At 38.5% G+C, this 21598-nt stretch overlaps 1 protein-coding gene across 1 annotated transcript; it reads left to right on the top strand.

Moving 5' to 3' along the window:
* Nucleotides 1-824: 824 nt before the first annotated feature.
* Nucleotides 825-5700, top strand: CSN2 (casein beta). The gene is made up of 6 exons (XM_014480227.2): nt 825-875; nt 1603-1629; nt 1742-1768; nt 3682-3705; nt 3797-3838; nt 5164-5700. Exons 1-6 carry the CDS (start codon nt 825-827, stop codon nt 5698-5700), a joined length of 708 nt encoding a protein of 235 aa, XP_014335713.2.
* Nucleotides 5701-21598: the final 15898 nt, after the last annotated feature.

Raw genomic sequence — 21598 nt, 5'->3', positions numbered from 1 at the left:
ATGATCTCTAAAATTATGTGGAGAGATAACATTAGGCATGTGGGGATGAAGACTGAGTACAGAAGAAACAATCTAGTCAGTCCAAGAAAACATATGGATCAATGGAACAAATAGAAGAAATGCTAAAATGAAACAGAAGTCTTACTGGAAATAAAAGATATGAGTAAGACAAACATTCATGAAAATCACTTAGTTTAGTAGAGAAAAGATAAAAATAAAGTATGACCTTCTTCTTCATATACATTGTTTGATCAGATGCCCCTCAATAAAACTGAGTCTCCAACAGAACTGAAACTTTAATATTTTGTTCACTGCTCTAATCCCAGAATCTAAGCAATATCTGGCAATAAAAATTAATAAATAAATATTTTTAATAAGTAAATCAATCACTTAATTTTTCTGTAAATATCTGTAACTTCTCTTCTGTCTTTCCAAAAAACACTCATAAGTACTGTGAATAAGATGAAAAGAGTGAAATAAGATATAGGCTGTTAGCTGAAAACATCTGGATGGCTGGCAGTGAAACATTAACTTGAAATGTAAGATTAATGAGTAATAGTAAATTTTAACCTTGGCCGTATGATAAAATGTCTATTAATATTTTTCTAAAATACAGGGCTTTTTGTTTTTGCCATGAGGTTTGCAGGATCTTGGTTCCCTGACGAGGGATCAAACCTGGGCTCCCCTGGAAGCACGGAGTCTTGGATATTTGTATTATACACTATCTTTGGTTTCTTTTAAAGGGAAGTAATTCTACTTAAATAAGAAAATAGATTGACAAGTAATACACTATTTCCTCATCTTCCCATCAGGAATTGAGAGCCATGAAGGTCCTCATCCTTGCCTGCCTGGTGGCTCTGGCCCTTGCAAGAGAGGTAAATACAGAAAAAATGTTGAAATAAATAAGACTAGTACTATCTGCCTATGTGTAGAAAATCGCATTACCAACATTGTAAATGTATAAATAATGCACAATCTCAGATATTTTTTTAATGCTAAGAAAGTCATTTACGTTCATCCACTATCTCAGTAGTATCCTATGGGACCACAAGTCTGAGTCTAGTGCTTTCTATAGTATTGTACCATCTGTACCATCAATCCCTAAAGAAAAAAGAAAATAAACCAATAAGCAACAGACTAACAAGAAGGAACACAGATAAGAACAAAAAGTGAGTAATATTGCATAAATACAATTGCATGCATATACAATCTAGATAAATATATCTTATTCCAGTGATGAAATATTTGTATCCCTTACTGTAGAGTGCTAGGTTTAGCTGTGTCTATTCAACACAGGATGATACTCCAGAGGATGGTATATCAGACAACAATAATAAATATGTTCATAATTATAATAAAAAGTGTTCAGTAAAAATTAAAATAACTCCTTTTCTGTTACCCATAAAAACTCTTCATTAAAGTAAAACAAAAATATACTAATGAAAGTTACTAAATTTAAAAGACTCTCAAAAGACATATAACATTTTTATTTTTCAGATTTGTGAAATAGATAGCTCTGAATAAAGCAAGTAAAAATTAGGTAGGAAAAATATTTAATAATGAGTTGACTGTGGGAACTAAAGTGTTTTTTTTTCTCTTTAGCTGGAAGAACTCAATGTACCTGGTGAGGTAAGATATTTTTACACAAAGGAAAAAATTAATTTAACTGTAAAATAGTAACAGTCTCTGATGATCTGGCAGAAGACTCAGCTAATTGTCAATTTTTATTTTTCCTTTATAGATTGTGGAAAGCCTTTCAAGCAGTGAGGTAAGATAGTGTTCATTCAGAGGCAATTTCCCAAATTTAGAGCAATAAAATTCTGTATTATCTTTTTGTGTTACATTAATGGCAACCCACTCCAGTATTCTTGCCTGGAAAATCCCATAGAGGAGGAGCCTGGTAGGTTGCAGTCCACGGGGTCGCTAAGAGTCGGACAGGACTGAGCGACTTCCCTTTCACTTTTCACTTTCATGCCTTGGAGAAGGAAATGGCAACCCACTCCAGTTTTCTTGCCGGGAGAATCCCAGGGACGGGGGAGCCTGGTGGGCTGCCGTCTATGGGGTCGCACAGAGTTGTATGGGGTCGAACAGAGTTGGACACGACTGAAGCGACTTAGCAGTAGCAGCAGCAGGACAGTTAAGGTTTCTCTAATAGCTCAGTTGGTAAAGAATCTGCCTGCAATGCAGGAGACCCTGGTTTGATTCCTGAAGATCTGCAGGAGAAGGGATAGGCTACCCACTCCAGTGTTCTTTAAGCCAATGTGGCTATGTACTGACGGGTAACTATTGTCAATTTCCACTCTATATATTTAAAGGAATAAATGTGTAGAAGGTTTAATATTCTAGTAATTTCTAAATGGGTTTGTTATTTGAAATTGTGTCGTTGTGCCCTGCTGTTTTTCCTTAATGAACTGTACAGTCCTCTTTTCTGTCTTGAACTCTCTATGTTAACCTCCTTCCATGCTTTGGCATTTATTGAGCACTTTCTGTTTCAGACTTTGACTAGGAACTGCAGTACAAACTGGAAAGAGGGATGCCCTTTGTAAAGTGTGGGCAGACATGCAAATGGACATATTTTATTATTATACAAGCAATCCAGTACACAAGAGGCAGTGAGAATGAGTGTAGTCCTAAATCTGCCTGGTGGAATGAGGTAGATAATAACCCTATGCCACTCTTTTTGGCTCTGTCATCAGCTGTTGGTTAAATAGTGCATCAATATACTTTGTCTCTTCACAAAGGTCAAAAGATGCTGCTGCTGCTGCTAAGTCGCTTCAGTCCTGTCCGACTCTGTGCGACCTCATAGATGGCAGCCCGCCAGGCTCCCCCATCCCTGGGATTCTCCAGGCAAGAATACTGGAGTGGGTTGCCATTTCCTATTCCAATGCATAAAAGTGAAAAGTGAAAGTGAAGTCGCTCAGTCGTGTCCGACTCCTAGTGACCCTGTGGACTGCAGCCTACCAGGCTCCTCCATCCATGGGATTTTCCAGGCAAGAGTACTGGAGTGGGTTGCCATTGCCATCTCCAAAGATCCTTATAGGAGGGTATGTATTTCTTATAATTCATTAGAAGCCTAAACATAACCAGGGAACTAAGAATGATTAACAAGTTCATGCGTGGTTATTATTATATATTTTCAATGACTATTATTCTTTTAGAACCATATGAAAATATTAGAGATCATTTGTTGTCCTAAGGAGAGAACAGGATGATTGAGAGACATGTATGCATGCAAAGTTGCTTCAGCCCTTTCCAACTCTGTATGACCCTATGGACTGTAACCTGCCAGGTTCCTCTGTCTATGGGATTCTCCAGGCAAGAATACAGGAGTGGGTTGTCATCTCCTCCAGGGCCTAGGAATTGACCTGCATCTCTTACGTCTCCTGCATTGGCAGGCAGGTTCTTTACCACTAGCGCCACCTGGGAAGCCCGATTAGCATCTGTTAAATGCCTCTTTGAGTACTATGCTCTCTAATCCTCTTTTTCTTGATTGCATCATCTTTCTTTTTATACAACAGCCTTATTCAGAAGAGTGGAACATAAACTTTCAGCCATAAAATAATGATATTATCAAATGAGCTGTCCATATTAATCTATTAAATTTCTTCATTTTCTGATTTATGTTGACAAATAAGAATTTTTTTTAAAGCTAGACCTGATTTTATTTTTATTTTTCCAAAGGAATCTATTACACGCATCAATAAGGTAAAACCCTCATATTTAAATGTACATTTTTTTAAATTTCATGTTTGATTTTTATAAACAGCATTTCTTTATGTATTTTTTTTTTAACCAGAAAATTGAGAAGTTTCAGAGTGAGGAACAGCAGCAAACAGAGGTAATTTGTTCACTATGAGTATATTTTGAGAAGTATTATGAAACATAACACATAAAAAGATTTATAATAATTATGTTCAGTCTAAGAATGGTAATATAAATGTCAGTGCAAGAAATAAAAACTTTGACAAAATGAAAATATTTTAAAAATATAAACACATTTTAAAACACATAATCAAATTTCACAGTATAGAATAAATAGCTAAGAATAATTATTGATGTATTCATTTTACTAATGGTATACCTGGTTTTAATAACTGCATATTAGTAGGAACATTTCCAGACTAGGGACTGTGATCCCCTTATTCTAATGATGGATATGCTGATGAAAGACAGTAGGGTGACAGTGTGGCACTAATCCTCATCTGATCATTTATCAGCTGTATAACCTTGGCTCCACGTTTCTCTGTACATCATTTTCTTCACCTGTAAATTGAGAATATTCATAATTACCCAGAGTTGATGAACTGACACACAATGAATATTCAGTGGTTTTATATTATATTTGATAGCTTTTATACTCACATTTATGGATGTGTGGAGTTCTAAAAAGTATTTCCATTGCCCAGATGAGAGAAGTGAGGTACAGGACAATTGAGTATGCAAATGTGTGACCATACCACATAGTTATTAAATAGCAGAACTTGCTTAAAAACAAGGATTTGTGGACAACGTAAAATTCTTTCATGATATTACTCTTGTGGTAACATATTTATCTAATTATGATATTTAAGCTTTCGTGTTTTATAATTGAAGTTTGATTGTTTGGCACTTAGGCCAAATTCTAAATCAAAATGAATTTACAACTTGATGCCTTTGAAGACTCAAGATTACCACCTTCTACCAAGAGAAGTAGTGCTAGAAGTTGGCCATTGTTAAGGAACTCCTTGAATTAAAAAAACACATATTAAGACTTAGTTTTCATTAAAACAAACAAAAATAAACCTCAGAGTAACTTTTAAAGTCTTTTTAAAATAGATCTTTCTTTGTTATATGAAACCAGTTTGGACTATTATCCAAAGTATGTAGCTACCACTCTGCAGGCAACTCAGGAAGAGGTGGAATAAGTGTTGAAATCTCCAAACCCTGATTTCACTTGACTCTCTGATTTCACCTGTGAAGGAAGTGAGTTAATGAGAAATCCTTCAGTGAGCATTTTACTCATTAGTCTTCATATGACCCCAAACAATTTCTTAACCAAACCAAATGGAAGATTTTCTTTCTCTCTCTTCACTGAATTATGTTTTAAAAAGAGGAGGATAATTCATCATGAATAACAATTATAACTGGATTATGGACTCAAAGATTTGTTTTCCTTCTTTCCAGGATGAACTCCAGGATAAAATCCACCCCTTTGCCCAGACACAGTCTCTAGTCTATCCCTTCCCTGGGCCCATCCCTAACAGCCTCCCACAAAACATCCCTCCTCTTACTCAAACCCCTGTGGTGGTGCCGCCTTTCCTTCAGCCTGAAGTAATGGGAGTCTCCAAAGTGAAGGAGGCTATGGCTCCTAAGCACAAAGAAATGCCCTTCCCTAAATATCCAGTTGAGCCCTTTACCGAAAGCCAGAGCCTGACTCTCACTGATGTTGAAAATCTGCACCTTCCTCTGCCTCTGCTCCAGTCTTGGATGCACCAGCCTCACCAGCCTCTTCCTCCAACTGTCATGTTTCCTCCTCAGTCCGTGCTGTCCCTTTCTCAGTCCAAAGTCTTGCCTGTTCCCCAGAAAGCAGTGCCCTATCCCCAGAGAGATATGCCCATTCAGGCCTTTCTGCTGTACCAGGAGCCTGTACTCGGTCCTGTCCGGGGACCCTTCCCTATTATTGTAAGTCTAAATTTACTAACTGTGCTGTTTAACTTCTGATGTTTGTATGATATTCGAGTAATTAAGAGTCCTATAAAAAAATGAATAATGAATGGTTCCAAAATAAGCATAGCTGAGATTAATGATTGTCAGCATTAGTTATAAATAGAATAAGCTGGAGAACCTTCACCTCCCCTCCACCACCAGATCTCAATGTCTAGGCTTACCCGTGGAGATTCTGATGTAATTGTTCTTTCTATGTAGAAGAAATTTATTGGGAAGAAATAATATAATGGACTATGATTTAATTGGTCTGTTGAGACCAATTAAATTAGATGAAGGCGATTAAGGTACAATAAAGCCAGAATTGAATTTGATAATCTCATTTGGCTAAGAATAACAAACCTAAGAAGGTTTGCTATTTTCTACAATTTTGAAGTTCTCCTTATGCACAATTATTTCACCACATGACTCATTTCACATCTTGTTTTTGATATATGAGCATATGAGGGCAAAATACTGAGATGCTTATTTCAATACTCAGGGAAAATTTTCTTGCCAAAAGGCAAGAATTGTATAAATCATTCACTTATTTTATTTTATTATTTTTTTTATTTTTAAGGTCTAAGAGGATTTCAAAGTGAATGCCCCCTCCTCACTTTTGGTAAGCTTTAGGATATTGGAGGCAGACTGATCGTTTTTATAGTTAATATCTTTTACATTTCATTTTCCTGGATAAGCCCCAATAGTAGCAATTTCCATCAGTGTACCAGCTTAAAGATTAATTATAAATTTATTTTCAATGATTGACTGTTATTTACTGGCCTGAAATTATGTATCTGTTATATTTCAAATAATGCAAAACTGTATATATATGGTGTTTAAAGATTTGATTGGTTTTCTTTCAATAGCCTATATCCTTATTATTGATTGTCATCATTTATAGAAAAAACTGAAAATAATTTCTTATACTTTTATGTAAACCTGTTAGAGCTTATTTTAAAGATCAACTGCATTCACATTTCTAATCTAGTCATTATGAGCTTCAATAGTTTTATCTCACTTAAAATATATATATTGTTTTTTAATTCATGAGTCAAAATACAATCTCACAGTCCAGATATGGGACTTAAAAGGGGGATAGAATATAGTTTTGATATTCTTAACGATACACATCCTTTTGTGATCATGATTCAGCAGACATTTTAATAAAATGATTCCAAGTAAGCCGATGTTTGGTCCTAGAGGAATTTTTATAACCTTTAAGAGAAGGCATAGCATGGTGTTTTTGTAATAAGATTTCTTTCATGAAAAAGTCACACCAAAATTGCAAATGGGGTGAGATGAAGAGTTATAACATATAACTAAATCTATGTTTGTTCTCTATTCCACAGAATTGACTGCAACTGGAAATATGGCAACTTTTCAATCCTTGCATCATGTTACTAAGATAATTTTTAAATGAGTATACATGGAACAAAAAATGAAACTTTATTCCTTTATTTATTTTATGCTGTTTCATCTTAATTTGAATTTGAGTCATAAACTATATATTTCAAAATTTTAATTCAACATTAGCATAAAAGTTCAATTTTAACTTGGAAATATCATGAACATATCAAAATATGTATAAAAATAATTTCTGGAATTGTGATTATTATTTCTTTAAGAATCTATTTCCTAACCAGTCATTTCAATAAATTAATCCTTAGGCATATTTAAGTTTTCTTGTCTTTATTATATTTTTTTAAATGAAATTGGTCTCTTTATTGTTAACTTAAATTTATCTTTGATGTTAAAAAGAGCTGTGGAAAATTAAAATTGAATAGAATTCTTTGAATTGAATACTAAAGGATATCAAAAAGTAGAGGGAAAAGATAGGGTGAGCCTATGCTGCATATGTCCTTAGAAAGTCTTGGTTTATACCTGTTACCTAAATTAAACAATTATACAAGTATAATTCCTTTCACTCTAGAAAGTACCCAACATCAGATGTTAAATTTTATAGTCATCCTAAACAAAACAAAAAAAAACAACAACCCTCAAATATGGTATCTGAATCACAGCTCTACAGTGTGGTAGCTAAGTGGTGCTGTGTAAGTTAGTCTCTAAGAGATTCCATTTCTACATTTATAAACAGTCAATTTAAGGTGTTTTATTGAAGTTTTAATGTGAAAAGTGCACTATATGGTGCATGATAGGTGTTACTGGTTGAATCTCATTTCTGACTTCATTGACACCAGCGCAGCAAGGGCTAGTGTTACAATCAGAAGGAGCTGAGTTGTGTTATTTTAGCCATTAATGCCCAAGAGACTAGAACTTATGCAAAGCTCTGATATCCATTGTCTCTGTCTGTGGAGTAATTATTTCATTGCCATGAATTATCTGTCTTTCAAATCCTACATTTTTATACATGATTCAGTTCCCTTCAGTTCACACAATGACTTGTCTAATTTCATCTTTCCTGCATCCTCCATGTTTTCCTCACTTCAGGATTAAGTGAAGCCATACTTAGGCACAATATTTCTTATCTTTAAAGAAAAATTCCATCTTTGAGAGTTGTTGTTGTTCAGTCACTATGCCCAACTCTTTGTGACCCCATGGACTGCAGCATGCCAAGCTTCCCTGTCCTTCGCTCTCTCCTGGAGTTTGCTCAAACTCATGTAGATTGAGTCGGTGATGGTATCCAACTATCTCATCATCTGTTGTGCCCTGCTGCTCCTGCCCTCAATCTTTACCAGCATCAGAGTCTTTCTCAGATTCTTTAGGTTATTATATAACAACTATCAGAAAAGGAGTATCCAAATGGTGGTGTCCATTATTTCATGTTATTCTCTCTTTAACCTGCTCCAATCCCAATTTTATCCCTATGGGAACTGCTTTCTTGAAGATCACCAACAACTTTTATTTTACTAATCTGTTTGTTTTACCCAAACTCTAGGTGAGTGCTATAAGGTAGAGTTGACTATTTCTTCATTTTGATATATTACACTTCATTTCATTTGATATCCTAAACCTGATAAGGCTTGGTTTTTCTCTTAACTCACTAGGCACTTCTTTGAAGTCTCTCTTCTGGCGTTTTCTCCTTTTCCAAAACTCTAAGGGTTGGAGTACGCTAGATTTTAGCCTTAATTTGGTTGATGTTGTTCAGTTCCATTCTCAGCCTCAGAGCTTCCACTTGTATGTCTCCAAACTTACTTGTTTCCTGAACTCTAAACTCACGCACTCAACTGCATTCTTGACCTCCACACTGAGTATCTAATTAATGTCCCAAACCTGGCATGACCAAGTATAAATTTTTGTTTGAATCCAGTCCCCAAGTTGCTCAAAATTTATTAAGCATATTTCAGTAACAAAGGCAGCTGATATTGTAGGCAATAGACCTGAATGGGGACTGCACAAAAGAAGTTATCTTAATTGTCAATAAAAATATGAAAAGTACTCTACATCTTCAATCGTCAGAAAAATGCAAATTAAAGGTGCCTAATAATATCATGACACAACCATCAGAATGACTGAAATGAAAATAATTGTGATACAGTTCAGTTCAGTTCAGTTGCTCAGTCGTGTCTGACTCTTTGCGACCCCATGAACCGCAGCATGCCAGGCCTTCCTGTCCATCACCAACTCCTGGATTTTACTCAGACTCATGTCCATTGAGTTGGTGATGCCATCCAACCATCTCATCCTCTTTCATCCACTTCTCCTCCTGCCCTCAATCTTTCCCAGCATCAGGGTCTTTTCCAATGAGTCAGCTCTTCATATCAGGTGGCCAATGTACTGGAGTTTCAGCTTCAACATCAGTCCTTCCAATGAACAACCAGGACTGGTCTCCTTTAGGATGGACTGGTTGGACCTCCTTGCAGTCCAAGCGACTCTCAAGAGTCTTCTCCAACACCACAGTTCAAAAGCATCAATTCTTCAGCGTTCAGCTTTCTTCACAGTCCAACTCTCACATCCACACAACGCATGAAAAACCATAGCCTTGACTAGATGGACCTTTGTTGACAAAGCAATGTCTCTGCTTTTTAATATGTTTTCTAGGTTGATCATAACTTTCCTTCCAAGGAGTAAGCGTCTTTTAATTTCATGGCTGCAATCAGCATCTGCAGTGATTTTGGAGCCCCCAAAAATAAAGTCTGACACCGTTTCCACTGTTTCCCCATCTATTTGCCATGGAGTGATAGGACCAGATGCCATGATCTTAGTTTTCTGAATGTTGAGCTTTAAGCCAACTTTTTCACTCTCCTCTCACTTTCATCGAGAGGCTCATTAGTTCTTCTTCACTTTCTGCCATAAGGGTGGTGTCATCTGTATATCTGAAGTTATTGATATTTCTCCCAGCAATCTTGATTCCAGCCTGCACTTCTTCCAGCCCAGCGTTTCTCATGATGTACTCCTCATATAAGTTAAATAAGCAGGGTGACAATATACAGCCTTGATGTACTCCTTTTCCTATTTGGAACCAGTCTATTGTTCCATGTCCAGTTCTAACTGTTGCTTCTTGACCTGCATACAGTTTTCTCAAGAAGCAAGTCAGGTGGTCTGGTATTCTTATCTGTTTCAGAATTTTCCACAGTTTATTGTGATCCACACAGTCAAAGGTTTTGGCGTAGTCAATAAAGCAGAAATAGATGTTTTTCTGGAACTTTCTTGCTTTTTCAATGATCCAGCGAATGTTGGCAATTTGATATATGGTTCCTCTGCCTTTTCTAAAACCAGCTTTAACATCTGGAAGTTCACTGTTCATGTAACACAAAATGTAATACAAAATGCCTGCAAACATAAGGGAATGAAAAGTAATGCTAAAAAAATGTTAATATTTACAGAAATTTTTATAGTAGTAAAGAATTCACCTATAATACAGGAGACCCGGGTTAGATCCCTGGGTTGGAAGACCTCCTGGAGAAGGGAATGGCTACCCAATCCAATATTCTTGTCTGGAGAAAGCAAGAATGGACAGAGAAGCCCAGAGGGCTATCGTCCATTGGGTCATAAAGAGTCGGAAGTGACCTTGCACACAGCAAGCACACACACACACACACACACACACACACACGCTCTAAAACATTTACCCAAGCTTCTCAGTCACATTATTGTTGATGCTCCAAATTAAAATCAACAGAAGTGTGAATAAATAGTATTTTGTATAAATAAATTGTGGTATACAATGTGATGAGATATAATTAACATGAATGAGTTACTGTCACAGAAAACAACATGGATGAAATTTTTATAAATAATATTGAGTGATAGTCAATGGACACAAAATATAATGCAATGTACTGCCCCCCATAATTGGAATCATTTAGAATCAATAAGTAGTTAATATCTGTTGAGGTAAACTAGACTACTGGTTATCTGAGAGAAGGAAGAACTTGACAAGGAATGTGAGAAAGTTCTCTCAGATACTAGTGCTAATATTCCCCTTAGCCTGGAATATGAACATTTTGTGGTAGTTTATTTTAATGTGGTGATGTTTAGTTGCTAAATCATGTCTAACCAGTTACAATAGCCCGCCAGTCTTCATTCATGGGATTTTTCCAGGCAAGAATTCTGGAGTGGGTTGCCATTTCCCTCTCTAGGGGATCTTCCCTACTTCCCAACCTAGGGATAGAGCCAGTGTCTCTTAATGTCTTCTGCACTGGCAGGTGGGTTCTTTACCACTAGTGCCTCCTGGGGAGCACTCAATATGTGGCGTGGTGGCAGTGGTTTAGTCACTAATCCATGTCCGACTCTTGCGACCCCATGGCTGTAGCCTGCCAGGCTCCTCCATCCATGGGATTTTACAGCAAGAATACTGGAGTGGGTTACCATTTCCGTCTCCAGGGGATCTCCCCTACCCAGGCCTCCTGCATTGCAGGTAGATTCTTTACCAACTGAGCTATGGGGGAAGCACAATATGTGGCCTACTTTCTTCCTCTTTTCTATGGTTGGGCCTTCACCAACGCAGAATCACTTCTTTGCTTTTGAGCTTGAATGTAATTACATACAAGAGTATAAAACATGGTTTCCTAAGAAGCTATGGAATAATTGGTTTTTGCTACTGTAAAATGTGGAGCCCCCACTGAGGTAGAATCTTTTAAATGAGAAGCAGGAGATGAGAGAGAACTTGCAGATAATTTCTCCCTTCTTTTATTCTCTGTATTACTCAGAGGTGGACATTGCACAGTAATCACCTTCCATTTTTGATAGCTAAAAGAATTCAGAGGACCCAAACAGGTTTTACTAAGAGGACAGCTTTATTACAAGCAGAAGACAAAGTACAATAACAGGAGAAGGGTATGCATAGAAAGAGGTACTGAGATCTCAGAGACAAATTTTATTTATTCTTCTACTGCTTGGTTGTTGTTGTTTAGTCACTCAGTTGAGTCCGATTCTTTGCGACCCCATGGACTGCAGCATGCCAGGCAACCCTGTCCTTCACCATCTCCTGGGACTTGATCAGACTCATGTCCATTCAGTCAGTGATGCTATCCAGCCATCTCATCCTCTGTTGTCCCCTTCTCCTCCTGCCCTCAATCCCTCCCAGCATCAGAGTCTTTTCCAATGAGTCAACTCTTCCCATCAGGTGGCCAAAGTACTGGAGTTTCAGCTTTAGCATCAGTCCTTCCAAAGAAATCCCAGGGCTGATCTCCTTCAGAATGGACTGGTTGGATCTCCTTGCAGTCCAAGGGACTGTCAAGAGTCTTCTCCAACACCACAGTTCAAAAGCATCAATTCTTCAGCACTCAGTGTTCTTTGTGGTCCAACTCTCACATTCATATATGATTACTGGAATAACTATAGCTTTGTCTATACAGACTTTTGTTGGCAAAGTAATGTCTCTGCTTTCTAATATGCTAAGTTGGTCATAGCTTTTCTTCCAAGGAACAAACATCTTTAATTACATGGCTGTAGTCACCATCTGCAGTGATTTTGGAGCCCAAGAAAATAGAGTCTGTCACTGTTTGCATTGTTTCTCCATCTGTATGCCATAAAGTGATGGGACCAGAAGCCATGACCTTAGTTTTTGAATGTTGAGTTTTCAGCCAGGTTTTCACTCTCCTCTTTAACTTTCATCAAGAGGCTCTTTAGTTCTTCTTCCCTTTCTGCCATAAGGGTAGTGTCATCTGCATATCTGAGGTTATTGATATTTCTCCCAACAATCTTATCCAGCTTGTGCTTCATCCATTCTGGCATTTTGCGTGATGGGCTCTGCATGTAAGTTAAATAAGCAGGGTGATGATATACAGCCTTGACATACTCTTTCCCAATTTGGAACCAGTCCGATGTTCCATGTCTGGTTCTAACTGTTGCTTTTTAACCTGCATGCAGACTTCTCAGGAGGGAGGTTAGCTGGTCTGGTATTCCCATATCTTGAAGAATTTTCCATAGTTTGTAGTGATCCACACAGTCAAAGGCTTTAGCGTAGTCAATGAAGCTGAAGGAGATGTTTTTCTGGAATTCTCTTGCTTCTTTTGTGATCCAGTGGAGGTTGACAATTTGATCTCTGGTTCCTATACCTTTTCTCTTTCCACTGTTTCCCCATCTATTTCCCATGAAGTGATGGGACCAGATGCCATGATCTTTGTTTTCTGAATGTTGAGCTTTAAGCCAACTTTTTCACTCTCCACTTTCACCTTCATCAAGAGGCTTTTTAGTTCCTCTTCACTTTCTGCCATAAGGGTGGTGTCATCTGCATATCTGGGGTTATTGATATTTCTCCTGGCAATCTTGATTCCAGCTTGTGTTTCTTCCAGTCCAGCATTTCTCATGATGTACTCTGCATATAAGTTAAATAAGAAGGGTGACAATATACAGCCTTGACGAACTCCTTTTCCTATTTGGAACCAGTCTGTTGTTCCATGTCGTTCTAACTGTTGCTTCCTGACCTGCAGCCATGAAATTAAAAGACGCTTACTCCTTGGAAGGAAAGTTATGACCAACCTAGATAGCATATTCAAAAGCAGAGACATTACTTTGCCAACAAAGGTTCGTCTAGTCAAGGCTATGGTTTTTCCTGTGGTCATGTATGGATGTGAGAGTTGGACTATGAAGAAGGCTGAGCACCGAAGAATTGATGCTTTTGAACTGTGGTGTTGGAGAAGATTCTTGAGAGTCCCTTGGACTGCAAGGAGATCCAACCAGTCCATTCTGAAGGAGGTCAGCCCTGGGATTTCTTTGGAAGGAATGATGCTAAAGCTGAAACTCCAATACTTTGGCCACCTCATGTGAAGAGTTGACTCATTGGAAAAGACTCTGATGGTGGGAGGGATTGGGGGCAAGAGGAGAAGGGGACGACAGAGGATGAGATGGCTGAATGGCATCACTGACTTGATGGACATGAGTCTGAGTGAACTCCGGGAGTTGGTGATGGACAGGGAGGCCTGGTGTGCTGTGATTCATGGGGTCGCAAAGAGTGTGACATGACTGAGTGACTGATCTGATCTGATCTGATGCCTTTTCTAAATCCAGCTTGACTATCTGGGAGTTCTCAGTTCATGTAGTGTTGAAGTCTAGCTTGGAGAATTTTGAGCATTACTTTTCTAGCATATGAAATGAGTGTAATTGTGTGGTAGTTTGAAAATTCTTTGGCATTGCCCTTCTTTGGAATTGGGACGAAGATTGACCTTTTGCAGGCCTATTGCCACTGCTGAGTTTTCTAAATTTGCTGGCATATTGAGTGCAGCACTTTGAGTGCAGCATCATCTTTCACTACTGCTTGGTAGAGAACAAGTGAATAAGTTCAGTCGCTCAATGGAGTCTGAAACTTTGCAACCCCATGGACTTCAGCACTCCAGGCTTCCTTGTACATCACCAACTCCTGGAGCCTACTCAAACTCATGCCTATCGCGTCAGTGATGCCATCCAGCCATTTCATCCTCTGTTGTCCCCTTCTCCTCCGGCCTTCAATCTTTCCCAGTATCAGGGTCTTTTCCAATGAGTCAATTCTTCACATCAGGAGGCCAAATAATGGAATTTCAGCTTCAGCATCAGTCCTTCCAATGTATATTCAGGACTGATTTCCTTTAGGACTGGCAGGTTGAATCTCCTTGGAGTCCAAGGGACTCTGAAGAGTCTTTTCTAACACCACAGTTCAAAAGCATCAATTCTTCAGCACCCAACTTTCTTTATAGTCCATCTCTCACATCAATACATGACTACTTGAAAAACTATAGCTTTGACTAGATGGACCTTTGTTGTAAAGTAATGTCTCTGCTTTTTAATATGCTGTCTAGGTTGGTCATAGCTTTTCTTCCAAGGAGCAAGCATCTTTTAATTTCATGGCTACAGTCACCATCTGCAGTGATTTTGGAGCCCCCCAAAATAAAATCTATCACAGTTTGCATTGTTTCCCCATTTATTTTTCAATAAATAAGTGATGGAACTGGATGCCATGATCTTCGTTTTTTGAATGTTGAGTTTTAAGCCAGCTTTTTCACTTTTCTCTTTCACTTTCATCATGAGGCTCTTTAGATCTTCAGTTTCTGCCATAAGGTTGGTGGTGTCATCTGCATAGCTGAGGTTATTGATATTGCTTCTGGCAATCTTGATTCCAGTTTGTGTTTCATCTAGCCTGGCATTTCATGTGGTGTATTCTGTATATAAGTTAAACAATCAGGGTGACAATATACAGCTTTGACATACTCCTTTCTCGATTTGGAACCAGTCTGTTTTCCATGTCCAGTTCTAACTGTTACTTCTTGACGTGCATACAGATTTCTCAAGAGGCAGGCCAGGTGGTCTGGTATTCCCATCTCTTTCAGAATTTTCCACAGTTTGCTGTGATCTACACAGGCTAAGTCTTTGATGTAGTCAATAAAACACAAATAGATGTTTTTCTGGAACTCTCTTGCTTTTTCAATGATCCAGCAGATGTTGGCAATTTGATCTCTGGTTCCTCTGCCTTTTCTAAATCCAGCTTGAACATCTGGAAGTTCATGGTCCATGTACTGTTGAAGCCTAGCTGGAAGAATTTTGAGCATTACTTTGTACTCATCAGTGTGTGGGATGCGTGGAATTGTGCAGTAGTTTGAGCATTCTTTGGCATTGCCTTTCTTTGGTATGGGAATGAAAAGTGACGTTTTCCAGTCCTGTGGCCACTGCTGGGTTGGTTTTCCAGATTTGCTGGCATATTGAGTGCAGCACTTTCACAGCATCATCTTTCAGGATTTGGAATAGCTCAACTGAAATCTCATCACCTCCACTAGCTTTGTTTGTAGTGATGCTTCCTAAGGCCCACTTGACTTCACATTCCAGGATGTTTGGCTCTAGGTGAGTGATCACACCATCGTGATTATCTGGGTCATGAAGATCTTTTTTGTACAGTTCTTCTGTGTATTCTTGCCACCTCTTCTTAATATCTTCTGCTTCTGTTAGGTCCATAGCATTTCTATCCTTTATTGTGCTCATCTTTGCATGAAATGTTCCCTTGGTATCTCTAATTTTCTTGAAGAGCTTGCTATTCTTTCCCATTCTATTGTTTTCCTCTATTTCTTTGCATTGATAACTGAAGAAGGCTTTCTTATCTCTCTTTGCTTTTCTTTGGAACTCTGCAGTCAAAAAGACATGTCTTAAACCATAATAGAGGGAATGCAAAGCACCTCAATATCAGGAAGTTCAAAAATATTTGTTGTGAGGATCTCCTCTATTACACTAATCATGCAGGCATATCTAGTTACATGACTAGTTTTCACCATTGAAAGCCAAGCCACAATTTATTCCCTCATTCCTAGATTCCACTGAAATGTTGTTCAAACCATTAGCAATTATTACTAAACAAGGCTAATGGACTGATCTATCCCTGCCAGTAGCAATTCACAGGCATATGGTTATAGACTATAAAGTACTTTCGATTATTAAATGTCATAGTGTTGACCAAGTGCCAGTAATTCTGAAGACATGCATACAGTAAGCCCAGAGTAGCTGAGATTGACCCACAGCATGCACAGCCTTTCTGGAAAAATCTTCTACGCTGATGAAGCATATCTGCAATTATCCTTCAATTTGTGGTGAAGTTGTTCTTGCATTGCCTTCATCTTTCCTTACCTCCATTTACATAAAGTGAAAGTGAAAATGAAGTTGCTCAGTCATGTCCACTCTTTGCAACCCCATGGACGGTAGCCTACCAGGCTCTGCCGTCCATGGGATTTTCCAGGCAAGAATACTGAAGTGGGCTGCCATTTCCTTCTCCAGGGGATCTTCCCAACCCAGGGATCAAACCCGGGTCTCCTGCATTGCAGACAGATGCTTTACCGTCTGAACCACCCAGGAAGCCCATTTACATAGAGTGCATGTAAATGCATAATCCATAATTGCTTCCAAACAAATTTCAGTAAACCAGCAATCTAAGTAGAAGTTGAAGCTATAGACATTTGTGTGTCTGTGTGTTTCAGTCACCAAGTTATGTCTGACTCTTAGCGACCTCATGGACTGCAGCACACCAGACCTCCCTGTCCCTCACCATCTCCTGAAATTTGCCCAGTTTCATGTTCATTGAATTGGTGATGTCTTCCAACAGCTCATCCTCTGTTGCCCTCTATTCTTTCTGCCTTCAAGCTTTCTCAACATCAGGGTCTTTCCAGTTGTTTACAACGGTCAGTTGTTTATTTACATCAGGTGGCCAAGTATATAAACATTTATAGATATTTATTATATACAGAAGTGGCATCCTGGTGGCTCAGTGGTAAAGAATCTGCCTGCAATGCAAGAAATCTGGGTTTGATCCCTGGGTCAGGAAGATCCCCTGGGGGAGGGCATGGCAATCCACTCCAGTATTCTTACCTAGAGAAGCCCGTGGATAGAGATGTCTGGCAGGCTACATTCCATAAGGTGGTAAGGAGTCAGACACCACTAAGGCAAATTAGCATGCATTATAAAAACACAAAATGGATGCACTCTAAAATATTGTAACAAAGTTGATAATTGAATTTAATAAGTATTTTAACATGACAAGAATATATTTTCTTTTTAATTATTACTAATTGGATGTGACAGTTGGACTGTGAAGAAAGCTGAGCACTGACAAATTGATGCGTTTGAACTGTGGTGTTGGAGAAGACTTTTGAGAGTTCCTTGGACTGCAAGGAGATCCAACCAGTCCATCCTAAAGGAGATCAGTCCTGGGTGTTCATTGGAAGGACTGATGCTGAAGATGAAACTCCAATACTTTGGCCACCTCATGTGAAGAGTTAACTCATTGGAAAAGACCCTGATGCTGGGAGGGATTGGGGGCAGGAGAAGAAGGGGATGACAGAGGATGAGATGGCTGGATGGCATCACTGACTCAATGGACATGAGTTTGAGTGAACTCCGGGAGTTGGTGATGGACAGGGAGGCCTGGTGTGCTGTGATTCATGGGGTTGCAAAGAGTCGGACACGACTCAGCAACTGAACTGAACTGAACTGAATTGGACTGAAGATACACCTGAGTCTTTGAGAGTCTATGAAAACAAATCTAACTATATTATGAAAAATATTGAATCTTCTGTATCAGTGACTATAGTGGGTGGAAATCTTTCCCCTCAAAAGGTATGTTCAAATGCTAAGCCCGGATATCTGTGAATGTGAGCTTATTAGGAAAGAGAGTGTTTGGATGTAATCAATTTAAGATAAAATCATACTGGATTAGTTGCAGTTGTTGTTTAGTTGCTAAGTGGTGTCCAACTCTTTTGCAACCCCATGCACTGTACTGCCAGCCTCCCCTGTCCATGGGATTTCCCAGGCAAGAATATTGGAGTGGATGGCTATTTCCTTCTCCAGGGAATCTTCTCGACTTAGGGATCGAACCTGTATCTGCTGCATTGGTAGGCAGATTCTTTATCACAGAGCCACCAGGGGAGACCCATACTGGATTAGAGTGGACTTAAATCCAATGACTGTGGTTCTTATAAAAAAAAAGGGACATTTTGACAGAGATACACAGAGAAGAGAGAGCCATGTGAAGATAAGCATAAATTGGAGTGATGCAATTGTAAGATACAAGCACAAATTATGGAAGGTTAGGGATTCTTGGCAACCAACAGAAGCTCCAAAGAGGCAAGAAAGGCTCTCTAGAGCCTTCAGAGGGAGCATGGTTCTATCAGTACATTGATTTCAGTCTTCTAGGCTCCAGATTTTGAGAAAATAAATTTCTGTTGTTTTAAGCTACTCAGTTTGTGTGTTTTATTTACAGCAACCTTAGGAAACAAGGAGTGAGATATAAAATTTTTGGTTACATTTTGTTCAACAAGCAGTTGAAAATCTTTGATCAAATTATTTAACAAATGGAGAACCAGAAAAAGTTCTGCCTTACTGAAATTATAAGAGCAAAGCTTGCAAATAGGAAGATATTGACATTTATTTCTCAAAGAAGACATTTTTTAAAAACAATGAAATATCAAACAAAATACATAATTTATTTTTGAGCTTCTACAATTGCAATTTGGTATATCTGAAAATGTAGCCAGAATATTTTAATGGCTTTTGGATGAAGAAATAACTATGTTCCAAGCCAAGGATTATACGACAATCCCTTATTTCCAATGGGAGAGGTTTTGAACCAGCTAGAGCCAACTAACTTTCCTCTGCTGATGCATGAACACTCCAAAACTGCAATATAGTCACTTCCTCTAGGATTAGAATCTTGATGATAATAAACCCCTGGGGTATGAGTCACCCACTACTGCAAAGTAAGTTAGTCTATGGAAGAATGATAGCAGAGGTTGAACAAAAGTGTTAATGACCACATTCAAGTTCCTAAATACAACTGTTCCATTCAGTTAAGTTCAGTCACTCAGTTGTGTCTGACTCTTCACGACCCCATGGACTGCAGCACGCCATGCTTCATTGTCCTTCACCAGTTCCTGGAACTTGCTCAAACTGAAGTCCATCGAGTTGGTGATGCCATCCAACCATCTCATCCTCTGTCATCCCTGCCTTCAATCTTTCCCAGCATCAGAGTCTTTTTCAACGAGTCAGTTCGTCACATCAGGGGGCCAAAGTATTGGATTTTCAGCTTCAGCATCAGTTCTTCCAAAGAACATTCAAGACTGATTTCCTTTAGGATGGACTGGTTGGATTTCTTTGCAGTCCAAGGGACTCTCAAAAGTCTCTTCCAACATCACAGTTCAAAAGCATCAATTCTTCGGCACTTGGCTTTCTTTATAGTTCAACTTTCACATACACACATAACTACTGGAAAAACCATAACTTTGACTAGACAGAGCCTAATCAGCAAAGTAATGACCTGCTTTTTAATATGCTGTCTAGGTTGGTAATAGCTTTTCTTCCAAGGAGCAAGCATCTTTTAATCATGGCTATAGTCACCATCTGCAGTGATTTTGGAGCCAAGACAATAAAGTCTCTCACTGTTTGCATTGTTTCCCCATTTATTTGCCATGAAATGATGGGACAGGATGCCATGATCTTAGTTTTGAATGTTGGGTTTTAAGCTAGCTTTTTCACTCTCCTCTTTCACTTTCATTGAGAGGCTCTTTAGTTCTTCTTAGTTTTCTGCCATAAGTGTGGCGTCATCTTCTTATCTCAGTTTATTGATATTTCTCCCAGAAATCTTGATTCCAGCTTGTGTTTCATCCAGCATGGAATTTTGTATGATGTACTCTGGATATAAGTTAAATAAGCAGGGTGACAATATACAGCCTTGACATACTCCTTTCCCTATTTGGAACTCGTCTGTTGTTCCATGTCTGGTTCTAACTATTGCTTCTGAGCAGCAAACAGATTTCTCAGGAAGCAGGTAAGGTGGTCTGGTATTCTTCTCTTGAAGAATTTTCCAGTTTGTTGTGATCCATAAAGTCAAAGGCAAAGGCAAAATCCAATTGTACACTTGCAATTTTTGGTTGCATAAATTAATAAATCTCTTCCTTGTTGGCTCTGATGGTAATGCAGGAAACCTGAGTTCGATCCCTGGATTGGGAAGATCCTCTGGAGAATGGCTATCCCCTCCAGTATTCCTACCTGGAGAATTCCATGAACAAAGAAGCCTGGTGGGCTATAGTACAAGAGGTCGCAGAGAGTTGAACACAGCTGAGTGACTCACACTTTCACTTTTCTTCTTGCATTAATTTGTGATAAGGTTTATTTGTATCATTTGGAACCATAGGATTCTTGACAGAATACAACCATGTTTCCATACCTCATCAGTTCAGTTCAGATCAGTTCAGCCACTCAGTCATGTTCGACTCTTTGCGACCCCATGAATTGTAGCACGCCAGGCCTCCCCGTCCATCACCAACTCCTGGAGTTCACTTATACTCATGTCCATTGAGTCGGTGATGCCATCCAGCCATCTCATCCTCTCATAGTTCTGTGTTAATGAAACTTTCATCACTCATGGCTATAAAGCTTATATTTTTGAAAAAAAAATCCAAGGTCTAATTTTTGAATTATAAAATTAATGTTTAGTTCAGCACTTCAAAACAAAATACCACATTCCAAATGGCTTAAGCAACAGGAACTTATTTTTCACAGTTCTAAAGACTGGAAGTCCATGGTCAAGGTGCCAGCAGATCCTGCAAATAATGAAGGCTCACTTCCTGGCCTTTTTACTGTATCCTTACATGAGAGAGAAATGATCATCTCTCTCATATCTTTTCTTTTAATGGAACTAATTCCACTCATAATTATTCCACTCTTTTGACCTAATTGCCTCCAAAGTTGCCACCTTCAAATGCCATCACACTGGGTATTAAAGCTTTAATATATGAATTTGGGGGGGCACAAATATTTAATCTATAGTAATTAACATGACCTGATTCCCAAACTGGGTAGGTCTTGTGAGATTTATGAAAGTAGAATCTCAACTACTGAAAGTGAAATACATTGGAAGATATGGAAATTTTAGAGAACCTCCAGATCCTAAATGCTTATGAAAGTCTCCCTGTAACTCTTTTTCATGGTAAAATTATGATTTCTTTGTTTACGACAGCTAATTGTGACCTTAATTTCCAACCTCTCATTTTGCTTCATTATAACC

This window comes from Bos mutus, chromosome 6, assembly GCF_027580195.1.
Source record: "Bos mutus isolate GX-2022 chromosome 6, NWIPB_WYAK_1.1, whole genome shotgun sequence".
In the NCBI taxonomy this organism is placed as follows: Eukaryota; Metazoa; Chordata; class Mammalia; order Artiodactyla; family Bovidae; genus Bos; species Bos mutus.
The sequence above is the reverse complement of the archived record's forward strand: the minus strand, read 5'-3'. Positions and strand labels throughout refer to the sequence as shown.

Coding starts and splice junctions, on each gene's coding strand:
- CSN2 (XM_014480227.2), top strand. CDS start 825: ATGAAGGTCCTCATCCTTGCCTGCCTGGTGGCTCTGGCCCTTGCAAGA. Junction 3,706..3,796: donor CTATTACACGCATCAATAAG/GTAAAACCCTCA, acceptor TTTTTTAACCAG/AAAATTGAGAAGTTTCAGAG. Junction 3,839..5,163: donor AGGAACAGCAGCAAACAGAG/GTAATTTGTTCA, acceptor CCTTCTTTCCAG/GATGAACTCCAGGATAAAAT.